General features: G+C 49.2%; 5 protein-coding genes across 5 annotated transcripts; 2 read left to right on the top strand and 3 right to left on the bottom strand.

The window, feature by feature from the left end:
- Positions 1-1006: 1006 nt before the first annotated feature.
- On the bottom strand, positions 1007-2832 carry A1O9_12342 (uncharacterized protein; the record flags this gene model as incomplete). The annotated part of the gene is made up of 5 exons (XM_013398843.1): positions 1007-1155; positions 1203-1291; positions 1340-1758; positions 1811-2665; positions 2722-2832. The coding sequence occupies 5 exons, from the start codon at positions 2830-2832 to the stop codon at positions 1007-1009; spliced, it is 1623 nt and encodes a 540-aa protein (XP_013254297.1).
- Positions 2833-4938: 2106 nt separating this feature from the next.
- On the top strand, positions 4939-5928 carry A1O9_12341 (uncharacterized protein; the record flags this gene model as incomplete). The annotated part of the gene is made up of 1 exon (XM_013398842.1): positions 4939-5928. The coding sequence occupies one exon, from the start codon at positions 4939-4941 to the stop codon at positions 5926-5928; it is 990 nt and encodes a 329-aa protein (XP_013254296.1).
- Positions 5929-6233: 305 nt separating this feature from the next.
- A1O9_12340 (uncharacterized protein) lies at positions 6234-8102 on the bottom strand (the record flags this gene model as incomplete). Its single annotated transcript, XM_013398841.1, has 3 exons — positions 6234-7227; positions 7274-7775; positions 7826-8102. 3 exons carry the CDS (start codon positions 8100-8102, stop codon positions 6234-6236), a joined length of 1773 nt encoding a protein of 590 aa, XP_013254295.1.
- Positions 8103-8967: 865 nt separating this feature from the next.
- Positions 8968-10256, bottom strand: A1O9_12339 (cytochrome P450 oxidoreductase; the record flags this gene model as incomplete). Its single annotated transcript, XM_013398840.1, has 2 exons — positions 8968-9423; positions 9453-10256. The coding sequence occupies 2 exons, from the start codon at positions 10254-10256 to the stop codon at positions 8968-8970; spliced, it is 1260 nt and encodes a 419-aa protein (XP_013254294.1).
- Positions 10257-11676: 1420 nt separating this feature from the next.
- On the top strand, positions 11677-12661 carry A1O9_12338 (uncharacterized protein; the record flags this gene model as incomplete). The annotated part of the gene is made up of 2 exons (XM_013398839.1): positions 11677-12107; positions 12160-12661. 2 exons carry the CDS (start codon positions 11677-11679, stop codon positions 12659-12661), a joined length of 933 nt encoding a protein of 310 aa, XP_013254293.1.
- Positions 12662-12813: the final 152 nt, after the last annotated feature.

The following is a 12813-nucleotide window of genomic DNA, read 5'->3' as shown; positions in this document are numbered from 1 at the left end:
ATGGTCACTTATCGAGCTCATCACAACCCTCTCCTGACGCCTTCTGGAGTGGCCTTCATCAAATGTGCACCAGGACTTGGAAACTTCCATTGGCGCGAGTACCGATACTCTCAGCATCAGCACACACATTTAAGCGAACTGCAGTGATCTGGGTGTGGCTTACGGGTAAAGGCTCTTAGGAGCGGCTGCGGTCCGCCTTAACTAATCTTGGCTCGGAAGGTCAATTTTTGCCAGCCATGCCTCCTCGTAGGTAACTCATTGGTACGAACCTCGTCCCGAGAGACAATTTTCATGCTCGGCTCACTATTATACCTTTTCGCCCGGTATATTTCTGTACATAACAGTTACAATTGTCCGTGTACTCTATGTAGAGTAAGTTGTAGGTATGCCATTCACTGCAAATATAGATGTCTCGAGGTCTCGGAGCCCTCGCCGATTAGCTACAGTAGTTAGTCGTGGTAGTGGTAGCGGACGACGCCTAGCGCTCGTCGGAACCAGCCTGACCACGTATGCTTCGTGCCGAGGCGGCAATTGTTCTAATCTAGAGCTTTTTTTTTCCCTTCGGCCTTGCCCCTCCTTGAGAACTCCAGTCTGCATGTGGATCCAAGGGGAGACCACCCGATGGGAAGTGGACAAGAGGCATTACCTGTCCAATCTCTTCTCAAGATTAGTGAAGTCTGATGATAGCAATCTTACATCAAGATTGTCCAGTTAATGATGGTGGTAACGGTCGATAGATTGGAGACTCTCGTGCTATATCAATATATAGCTCACTGAAACAGGGTAAGATTCTGTAGCTTTTGAAACGTCAAGCAGCAAGTATACTTTGGACAGATCTCAGTCCTGCAACTTTTCGCGCCGGTGTGTGCACATGATACATTATCCGCTCAAAAGGGTAGCATTCGAAGCGTCGAAGGAGCAAACCAAAGTTGAGCTGGCACCACAAAATGAAGGATTTGGTTGTGGGCGGATGCTAGATCGTTTGAGTACTTTCCTTACTCGCCTCTTAAGTATGCTTCTCTACTTCCTCGACCTCCACATCTTTTTCGACGCTTTTGCGAAAGTTCTTCACCGCACCGAGTTGTCCACGCTCTAGGGCTAGCTCATCATGTGGGACAACGCCAAAGAGTGCGTCCATGGCTTCAAGGGAAAGTCCTATGAAGCTTTAGTCGCTGGCCATCGACCAGGGATCAGGGACTTACCTTTAGTTTCCGGGATGAAGAACCATACAAAGATGAACATCGTGAAAGCAAACGAGCAGAAAATCATGTAGGTGCCATAACCGTTTGCCCTGGAACAGTGAGTTATGGTCTTGACGGGGTAGTAGAGAGCTACTCACCCAACAGTGACCAACATGACTGGAACGGATCGAGCAACGACAAAGTTGAAAAGCCACTGCGTAGCCGCGGCCAAGGCGACAGTCAATGCGCGAAGTCGAAGTGTCGGAATCTCCGATGAGTAAATCCAGCAGACCGGGCCCCATCCGAATTGGAAGAATGCGGCAAAGAGAAAAATGCAAACCAATGCCACGTATCCAACAGGAGGAACTGGGTCGCCTTTCACAGGAGGGGAGATGCGGATGTAAAGTCCAATAAACAGCATGCAGCAACCCTGCCCGATTGCAGTCCAAAGAAGAGATCGACGTCGTCCTAGTGTGTCTGCAAGGAATAAAAGGAAGATAGCGCAGCTGATGCACTTCACAATTCCATATATACCCGTAGCGAAAAGACCAGTATTGTGGCCACTAATACCAAGATTCTAATCGAGGGATGTTAGTAGGGCATGGAAACGGCACATGGATACAACTCACAGCGAAGATAAGAGGTGCGTAATTGTTGATCGCATTGGTACCTGTCATTTGCTGACAGATCATCAAGACGACAACGGTAATAGCGCGACGTCTATTGCCGGGAATGAGCCACATCTCCCTCATCAGATCCATAAAACCAGCACCTTGCATGAGAGCTCTTTCGTTCTCCAACTGAGTCACCATTTCACCAAATTCAGCCTCCACATACTCGTGGCTAGCAGGTAGCATTCGAACTTTGGATAGAACGGCCTTGGCTTCTTCCCATCGATCTTGTTTCGCAAGCCAACGGGGTGATTCGTTGCAGAATGACATGCAGATCAGTAGCAAGACAGCTGGAATCCCTTGGACAGCAAGAGGTACGACCCAGGAGCTGTCTCCAGGAAGGTGAAGGCTGGCTCCATAGTTGATCCAGTATGCTAGCATTCCACCAAGTACAATGAAGAATTGGTAGGTGCCAGTCAGAAGACCTCTGATAGCGCGGGGAACATTCTCAGAGGTGTAAAGAGGAGTGACGACTGAACAGGAGCCGACTCCCAGGCCTGCCACGAAGCGGCCAACATAGAGTGCCGCAAGATGACCCCAAGCATTGAATTGAAGCAAAACCCCGACCATCACGACGGCTCCGGACACCAGGAGTGACCACTTCCGACCGATCTTGTCTGCCATAAACCCCGCAATGATTGCTCCGGCAAAGCATCCTGCCTGAAGGGTTGAGACAATGTTGGCCTGCAAATTTGCAAGTGCGGCTGCGTTTGCGGCACCATCAAGGCCAAAGCGTGATTTGAAAGCAGGTAGAACTACAACACCAGAAATAATGGAACTGTCCATTCCAAACAACATCGCACCGAAACCGGACTGTCGGCCAAGGTCAGATATTGCGCAGCGCAGATTTCGCCGGAATGCCTACTTACCGAAAGTGCAAGAAAGAATGCTCTCCATCCGTAAATCTCCGGGGGATCTTGTTTCATGGCATCGTTATGGACGATCTTACTGAAGATACGATATCCCATATCCCGCGCCATGGTTTGCAATAGAGTTGGAAGGAAATATAGAGGAAGAAAGGGCTGGGTCAAGGTCTTACCGGTCTGACGGCTGAGAGATGGGTTTGAAGATGGATGGGACTTGACGTCTCTTTATGCATCATACACCGTACATGCAACCCCTTCCTCCGCTTCCCCATGTCGAACCACATGGTAACATAATCATCATTGGATGGACTTCTTTGCGTGGGCATGTCTATGCCCGCAAGGAAGCCAGCTGCCCGCTTCGACCAGGGGACTGGATAAGTTGCATCGGTGATTGCAATCGCAGGGAGATGTCATGGCCGCGAACTATGTCTGCGGGGAATTGGGGGACGATCTGGTTCGGATGGCATCTAAGATTGTTTAGGGACTGATCAGACATCACCTTAAGCATTTGCGAGGCTGGAATGGTGCGAAAGTATGCAAAGATCGGCACAGTGGGGAGTTATTGGGGGCGCGATGGCGGGGGCTGGGCGAAGGTTCTCTAGCATCAGCCGTCAGCATGTACGGAGTAGGTAGACGGGAAATCAGAACTAGGATCAAGTTGTTAGAGAGTCGTCCGAGTATTCCAGAACATTTCCCAGAAAATGCATCCTGGGTTTGAGCAGGGATGAAGGCAGTCGCCGCATGCACTTCGGGTGAAACTTCATCTTCCGCACTGAGATACAGCATCTGAGGTATCCGTATTCGGTCCAGCTGGACAGTGGGATATGCTAGTGTGGATACCTTTCGCTCAATAAACATGGGGGAGAGGAAAAGGCCTACCATTAACAAGTACATGGTACCTCGTGCATACAGATTTACGAGAGATTCATGCAATCCTCTCAGTAGAACTTTTCCCAGTACGCCCCAGTATCTATTTCTCTCAAGACCCAAATCCTAAACCGTGGCTGATCTCTGCCCGGGGCTTTGCCTCCTGTTGGCCACTTGCCCCGACCTAGCGGTGAGCCTTTATTAGGCAAGGAGACGAGAGACGCCGCTCCGATCTGGGAAATGGTGGCAAGCAAAATAATGGGAACCAAGAGGACCTGCCGAACCATTATCCCACCCACCCGGCCGTCCAAACAGCCTTGGCTTCCTCTAGAGCTCCCCTCGCGATGCCGCTTGAGCCTTTGAGCACCCAATTCTTCTAAGTGGTTCTTCCCATTAGCATCGAAACTGGGAAAAGCTGTTAACTAATTGGAAAGAAGAGCCCCGGCTTCTAATTGGGGCTATGGCTGGCCAGAGCTCGGGGGGCGGAATATTCCCAATGTGGGAGGTTGGATTACCCCCACGCGGCCATGAGTTCATGAGTCCCCAACTCAGAGTTTCGCTGCCTCGTTACCACTTTCCCACTGGGGCCAGCCAAATGACCAGTAATTGGGGGTTTCCCTTATTCGGCCTGTCTTAACAAGCAAGCTTGGGCCCCCAAGGTGTAGGGCTCCGGTGTATCGCTGCGCGCCACATGTTAATCTCCATTATCAAGCAGCAAGCCAGCCCAATAAACGACACCTCAGTGCAATTCAGGAGAGAGGTAAGAGCAGCATAGTTATGTTATTTGCGCTGGGACCGATTCTTGGCCTCAGAGATCCCCAAGCCAGCGTTCGTTCTAAATGCTCGTAGCATCTATGTAATTAGGTATGCCCTTGATTGTGGAGCAGCAAGCCCCACCACTTCACGAGTCCATCGATAGCTAGGAACGGCCATCTTATGGCCAAGTAGATCAGCCTTACGCATGAGAGCACCATTAGCGGTCATCCAAGAGGGAAGACGACGTTGCAGACAGGAGGTTACTTATTGGCGAGGCATTAGGTAGGACAAACGCAAGCAGCATGGGGCGGGTTGCTAGCTTTATGCTCGAGACTCCCTCACAGACCTTTCATCTTTGTCAGCATGAGCTCGAACATCCATCCAGCACTGACGGTGGAGGCCCTGCTCACCAGAGACTGACCCCAATCCACAAATGAAGCATTCTCCACAACCTGGAATATAGTATCTGGGGCAGGCAGGATGTGGGGTAAGCCATCCGCAAGCAGTTAAATCACCCATGCGCCAACGACGCACACCATCATATCTCTACTCGTACATCAGTTCGAGAGGGGAGATATCGCAAAGAGGACATTTATAATGAATAAACGATCAGAGGGCTTTTTGGGAGGTCTTCATGACTGCTACTTCGAGACTGACCCGAGAGTAAACGCAGGCCTGGCTCAGCGACTGATTGGGAAGAATGTGGTCATTGCGGGTGCTGGACGAGGTGTCGGACGGGCTTGCGCAGAGCTCTTAAGTCATGGCAAACTGAAGTCTTTGAGCATAACTGCCCTAGAACAGGACGAGATTGACGAGACTGCTAAGATATGCAAGAACAATGACCCGGACCTCCGCATCAAAACTGGTGCGTTCGATGTGCAAGATCCAGTTGCGGTGAAGCAATTCCTTGAGGAGGCTGATCACGAGTTTGATGGTCTTGATGTTGTTCTTATGAATGCTGGTAGGCCCCCTCAATGGCTTCCCACCGCAGAGGGAGACCCGGAGATCTGGTGGGACACAGTTGGTGTCTCACTACGCGGGGCCTATAATTTCAGTAGGTATGCTCTGCCGATCATGCAGAAGAAACATGGGGGAAGGATCATCTTTACTTCCAGCGCCGGTGCACACGCAAACCAGGGCATAAGCAGTTATATCGCCGCTAAACTCGCCATGATTCGGTTGGCAGAGATTATTCATGTTGAGAATTTCAAAGATCATAATATCAAGGCTTTCGCCATTCATCCAGGCGCTATCCAGACAAGATTCTATCACGACTTCAAAGATCAGGCAGAAGGTCGCACTAATGAGAGATCGTACATTGTGCCAGGCGCAGAGGGTGAAGACAAGTCTGCTCAAGCCGCTCTCAAATTCCTCGATCAAGGCACTTTTGATACGCCATATATGGCTGCAGGCATGGTATCAGTGCTCTCTGGAGGACAGCTAGACTTTATGTCAGGGAGATATGTCGACTGCTCAACCAAAATCGAAGATTATCTGGAACAACATGAGTCTATCATCAAGGAAGATCTCTATCGTATCCGCCTAAATGCAGGGGAAGGAAAAATGATCCCTTTCGTGGATTTCTAGGAAGGCGCTTGCTGCTGAAGTGCGTGAAGCACTTATGTTTTCCGTGCTGCAGACGAACTGTGCACGATTCAGATTTCGGTTTTCCTGATTGATACATGGTGGCATTACTGGTAACATAGGGTTCGTCATGATATCCTCATAGAAAGGCCACGAACAAGAAGAGGGACAACAGATCAATGTTGAACCAGTTGGTTGAGAGGAACAACAAAAGGATGCAGTGCAGTTTGGCCGTTATCCTGCTTCAAATCTGCCAATTTACCCCCGAGAGCCCAGGGTAGAGCCTGTCTCGCCACCATTCGTCCCACCTAAAACATAAAATATATCACTTTCTTGAAAGGCCTCGCGTTTCTCCTTTTTTCTGCCACCGCACGATGAGCCTCCCAGTCAATCTCACGACGGCCACTCTCAACATCGATCTGACTCAGCTTCAGCCACCCAGTCCTTTTCCATGCATAACCAATTGCCCAGAAGAAGGCGACCACAAAGAATGCTAAGTATGATTTGAAGAAGCCAGCAGCGTCGTTCATCTCTCCCTCATTTCCTGCTGGGAATATGGCCACATAGAATTGTGCAATAAGCACAAGCACGATAATTCCAAGTCCCAAGTAAGAACCATAAACCCCACCAATTGCTTTGAACGGAATTTCGTCTAGCGTTCGGCCGTTATATTTCCACGCATTGCGGAATCGAATATGAGCTAGGCAGATGGATCCCCAGGTAAAAAGAGCTGCCAATCCAGACAAAGCTAACAGCCAATCGAAGATCTCTACGCCCTGATCAGCGACGCCAATATATGCTAGCCCACCCATAGCGATGATCAGGATGGTAGAAATTAATGGACGTCCAGCTCGATCGACGTAGGCGAAGATTCGCGGAGCATAGCCTTGCTCAGCCAGCGCAGTCAGTGTTCGGCTTCCACCAAATACGCCTGAGTTACCAATTGATACCACAGAGACCAGGATGACTACATTCAAGTAAGAGTCGAATCCGGTCAAGGCGGCGTCTGCAGCAGCAATCACGAATGGTGACGCTGTCGTATCGATGAAGTTGCCAGCACCAAATAAGCGAGCATCATCAGATCGTACCAAGAGGCCAATGAACGTCAATGCTAGAATATAGAAGAGTGTAATCCGCCAGAAGACTTGTTTGACGGCAGACGGGAGGGATTTAAGGGGTGTCCTCGATTCTGCGGCTGCGAGACCGACCAGTTCAGTTCCGGCAAAGGAGAAGGCAGCGGTGACGAAGACAGAACAAAAGCCCTTGAAACCATTGCGGAACGCGCCCGGATCGTACCAATTCCTATAAATATAAGTTCACATCATAATTTTCCTCGAGTTTCACCAACCTGGCACCCCAGTATTGTCCGAACTGACCATCACTCGGGCCTCCTCCACAAACCAGGACGAGAGCAACAATCATAAAGATAATGATTGTAGCAAGCTTCAACATACTACTCCAAAACTCTTCCTCGCCATATCCAAGGACTCCAAATACATTGATGATAATGATGACAAGTAAAAACATAGTGTACCAAACGGCTTGACTGGTGGTATTGTCCCAATATCGTATACATTCCGAAGCTACCACGATCTCAAAGGGAAGAATGACTGCCCACTGGAGACAGTAGTTCCAACCCATCGCAAAGCCCCAGGAAGGGTCAATGAACCTGGTGGAGTATGTGTAAAATCCTCCAGAAATAGGATACATGATGGCAAGCTCTCCAAGGGCATAGACGACGTTGAAGATCATGACACCGATGATCATGAAATCAATCAGCAATGACGCAGGGCCACCTGTAGCCAATGCTCCACCAGATCCAACGAAAAGACCTGCACCGATCGAACCGCCTTGAGTTCCGTCAGCATAGATGGCTATATCTGTATCTCCATGGCCTTACCGATAGCAATCATGTGCATATGTCGAGATCGCAAGGTCTGATTAAGCTGATTATGCTTATCGGCGAGAGTGCGAGGCCTAAACGATTCAGGCGTGCAACCCATGCGAGTCCAGAACGAAAGCTCGCTGTATACATAGGTATTTTCAACAGAAATATCACCAGTGGTCGAGAGTTTTCGTTGTGGCTGGCCGGAGGAGTCACTCGAGATTTTCTCGTTTGCTCCCTCTTTGACTGTATTATCCATACTGGCGTCGTTGTCAGGGACCTTGTTTGCCATGGGGCCGACGTGGGCTATCGTGCGCTGTAAGTTTTAATGACAATCAGATCCGGGGGTGCAATGGGAGGCCATCCTGCTTTTTAAAAGGGGTTGCTGATTCTACTCTTGTTTTGCCACCTCCTCCCAAGTCCCTAGGCTAAGCCCTCGTTTCCATCCATTCTCCAAGATTTTGTCACAAGAATCTTCTGGAAGATTATCAATCTCGAGGATGTTCAGTTTGTGATTGGTCGTTGCTGTACCATCCAAGAAGTTTATCGGACCACGCTCCTGATTCATTGCATCTTCTTTGGGAGTCTGACCTGGCCAAGGCTCTCGCCCAGCGACAAGGCTCGGCGTGACGAAAGGCTGAGACTTTTGGAGCCTTGTCACAAGCTTGGAAGGCCGGTCCTACCGAAGATATCCAGAGACAAGTGAGATAAATACCTTTCATAATCCCAGTTTGCCAACACCTAAGACATCTGCAATGGTTGTGTTACATCAACAGGCTCGGCCAAGTGATAAAGAACTCGAGATCTACTGTGGTATGTAACCTTTTTCTGCAAGAGTCTATCCCCACGCCAGTAGTCCTAAGCAATTATTTACAGGGTTTCGACGGAGTATCAACGATGTGAGTTCCAGTGCATGTACAACTACATAGTACTAGGGCGCTTTTGGGGGGGTCAAGGAGGGTTGCGGGGGGGGAAGAGGGCTTTGTCCGCTTTTCAAACGTACTCGTAATTCCATATTGTTGCAAAGCAATTCAATTTCAAGAAGACACTGGTACATATTATCGACACGTAGAGCCTTGGCTTCCAAATAATACAATACAAGTGGCTCTAGTGCATTGATCAAACTCAAGCAAAATTTAAAGTGTCAGGCGGTCTTTCTACCATGCAAGTCCTGCTTCATTTGTTTGACAGGAAAGGCCTGAACAGAGTTCGGCATCCTCGTTGTTCAATACAGCACTGCTTGGTAGCTGCTGTCTTGCAGGCCATATCTCTTTTTTCGCCACCTTCTCTCGCTCCCAGTGCTCCCTGATGATTTTCCGTGCAACTCTCTGGAAGAACAACGGACCTTTTTCGAGTCGGGGGTGCATTTCACCACTCACAAAGATCTCAGCATTCAGGTTCCTTTGTGCCAGCTCGCATAGCACCTTATCCTCACTCACGACCTTACTGTAGAGCTCGCTGATGAGTCGGAACTGCTCATCTGTGGAGTTCTTATTACGAAAGATCTGGTAATGCATTGTAGATTTCTTTGGTCCGCCTGGCAAGAATCGCTGTAGCATAATGAAATGAGGTATGGATTGTACGTTAGCTTGATTTCCTAGGATCAGATATGGCTGGTAACTTACAGAACAGAGATTGAGACATTTGGGAAGAAGTAGGTGCTGGCAATGGCAAGGCCAAGCTTCTTTTGCTCCGATGTTGGCGTAGACTGATGCTTAATCCACCCATGTTCAGTGTCGACCTGATGAGTCTCGATATCTGCAAGGGTTGGGATATCTGGGTGTGCGGTTGGGCAATGATAGCATTCATTGAAGTTGTCTGCCAGAATCTTCCAATTGTAATGACCCTCGATTCGGTATTCATGGTCCAGGACGTATTCGTCAAAATTGAAGACCTTGTATCTCTCCTGTGCATCGATACCGTCGAAATCCTCTTCCCAAGGCACTTCTGGGATCTCTTTACCATCGAGGTTAACCCAGACAAAGCCACTTGTATCGACACGCACATGTATTTTGAAAAGACCGTTCTGGCTTTTATCGAAGCCTTCGAGTTCATCGTACTTTGGAGCCTTTGCGAGTCTACCATCAAGTCCATATGACCAGCCATGGTACTTGCAGGCAAATATTTTGGCTGCCCCTTTGTCCTCTTGAACTATTGGGAACGCACGATGCCGACAGACATTGTGGAATCCATTGATGCTATCTCCCGTTTTACTACGGCAAAGAACAAACTCGTATCCGGCGATGTCGAATTTTAGCCAGTCGCCCGGCTGGAGAAGTCTTGATTTGTGAGTGATAAGCATCCATCTCTTAGAGAAAATAGCTCGTCTCTCCAACTCGTACATCTCTTGCGAGGTGTACCAGTTTGATGGGAGAGCTCGCACAGCGCTATTGCCTTCGGTTGCAGATATGCTCCTGGCGATGCCAAGATAGTTCAGGACACCCATGGCAGTAATTGTAGATGAAAGCCAGGACTTGAGGAATGAAGTCTATAGGTATGGTTGCGATTGAGAGTTCTTCCAGACTCACGAGCCGTACCTTACCTTCTTATTCTACTTTGAACCAGGGACATAAATATTTTCATACACGCTCCTTAGCCAGTTCCCAAGGGCCGCGTATCAAGAATGATCTATACAGAGAACCCTTCTCGGATATGATGTCCCTCATAGGAAGTCCAATCCAACCCCTGTACGCACTCATGAGCTTTGGGAAATCGAGACCTGAGGTGCTCTCATAATTTATTCCCAATTGGGGTATTATTCAGGCGCTAAAACGAATCGAGGCTGCTGGCGGATATAATTTGCCTCATCTATATCTGGGAGTGATCGCAATGGTCAGCACATTCTATCGACTCCTTGCTAGTGGTATTGCACTATATGCTTTCCGGGTTCCATTGGGAACACTTTCGAGGTAGCGGATAGTCCTGAATGGACAAGAAGTGTAGTTCTTAGACTGCAAAACATCCCTAGCGTATTCCCGCGGCAAGCCACCAAGCACAGCAGCAAGCTTTCTCAAGTCGTCACCGGTGTTACATCCGTGCATGGGAATAGAGCACTTGAGTAATGGTAGAATGATTGAGTGTCGAGTGGCATGGATATGATATTGTCGAAGTGAGAGAGCAAGTGGTGAGACTCGGGCCACCTACCTCACAACTATTGGTCTTGGCGCCAAGCCCGGCACCGGTATAACCCCGCATGAAATACTCGGAACGGAGTACCGGATTCTTCCCTGGTTTCGCTTTCTTCCATGATAATGACCACGTTATAATGTGGAAGGGCAGACACTGCTGAGGTGTCGTGCTTGGCGACTATCAGGCTTGGGTGTCTACTAGATTATGCCTCGCTCTAAGCGACCGTACGTGCCAAAGAGGAAAGGTAAGCTGATTGAGGGAGAGAATCTCACTTAGATGACTAATCTTGATAGGATGCTACGAGTGCTCTCAGCGTCGCATACATTGCGATAACTCACGTCCCCTCTGCCATAAGTGCAAACTACGAGGTATCCAATGTAGTGGGTATGGGGTGAGATATCGGTTCAGGGGGACGGCGCAGGACGGCAAGAAAATCAGATCGTCTTGCGAATCCGACTATGACCAGAACCCTACCGCCTCCCAAGAAGACAGCGATACCATTCGTGGGATTGACTCTTGCTCACCATCTGCCAACTCCCAAGTTTGTGATTCGGACACAAGAGCTCGCCCTTGTAACACCAGATGCGAGACCGCTCTCACTAAGCTGAGAGACCAGCACTTAGAAGGACTTCCCAGCGGGGAGGCTACCACTCCTAAAAATCCCACGCTCGGACCCTTGGTGCCATGGAAGCAATATCTTCTCAACTACTGTAAGTACGGTGCTGTAGGTTAGAAATATGGCCCTGACAGGATCAGTCTCCCGAAAGATCGCTGGAGAAATGGTGGCCATTGACGACCGCAGGAATGGGTGGAGATATCTTGTTCTCCCAATCGCTCAGGAAGACGAATTAGTCAATGACGCTGTCCTGTCCGCAGCCGCCTTCCATTTTTCCGTAAACGTCAATGCTCAATTTCTCGACCCGGGGGCGGTATATCAAAGCGCAATCCGAAAACTACGATTGAGGCAAGATATGACTTGCTACAATGTAGTCGAACAACAGAAGATCCTGCTCTCACTCTTGGTACTACTGGTGGCAGCAGTAGTGAGTGGATCATCGGATTTTCGAACAATTTTTGGGCTTCTCGAAGGAGCGTTATATGCACTGGGTGGAGAAGACCGTATTTCGCACGGTGAACTTGGAAGGTTTGTAGTGTGGCAGATACGCAAGTCAGTAACCGCTCTTCCTGACATTTGTGAATAGTTGCTCACGGCATCATAGATACAGGGGATGGGTTTCGCCTCATTTGAGCCTAGAACACGGAGTCAAAAGACTACACCAGTCTGTCACCAAGCCTTACAAGAGTGACGGATGGGAGGATATCAGCCAAGGCTGTCTCTTGTACCCCAAGTTTGAGAGCTCTTGGTCGCTTATCTACAAGTTGAACGAACAGGCCTGCAACATATACGTGATGCGGGCGCTTGCGGAGCCAGGAACTCCTCCATATACGGATCTAGTAGATCGATTCATCAATACGCTGGAACTGCTCCCCCCGGACTCGCCTGGAATGTATCTCGTCCCCTTCACCATATTCTTGGCGGCTGCCGAGTCCTCCGAAGTGACACAGCATGAGCTTTTTGAGAACGTTCTTTTGGAACACTCCAAGCGGACTGGATTTGCTAACCTGCCCCTGGCGCTTAGGTTCCTGAGGGAAATCTGGTCAGGCTCGCGATATCTAGCTTGGACGGAAGCATTTACCAAGCTCCCGGTCTTCGTTGTCTAGGTGAGTTGATCCGCGCAGTGTTGAGTCCGGAAGGTGGTGAGCTTCATTTCATTGCAAGAATCACTTGGTGTGGACCGACACCCAGGAGTACCACGAAATCTAGTAGATTGCATGCCAGTGCAAAGTTGAGATTGTATTTTCGGGTCCGACTA

This window comes from Exophiala aquamarina, assembly GCF_000709125.1.
Source record: "Exophiala aquamarina CBS 119918 chromosome Unknown aczIA-supercont1.22, whole genome shotgun sequence".
NCBI classification, from domain to species: Eukaryota; Fungi; Ascomycota; class Eurotiomycetes; order Chaetothyriales; family Herpotrichiellaceae; genus Exophiala; species Exophiala aquamarina.
This window is presented reverse-complemented; position numbering and strand designations above follow the sequence as displayed.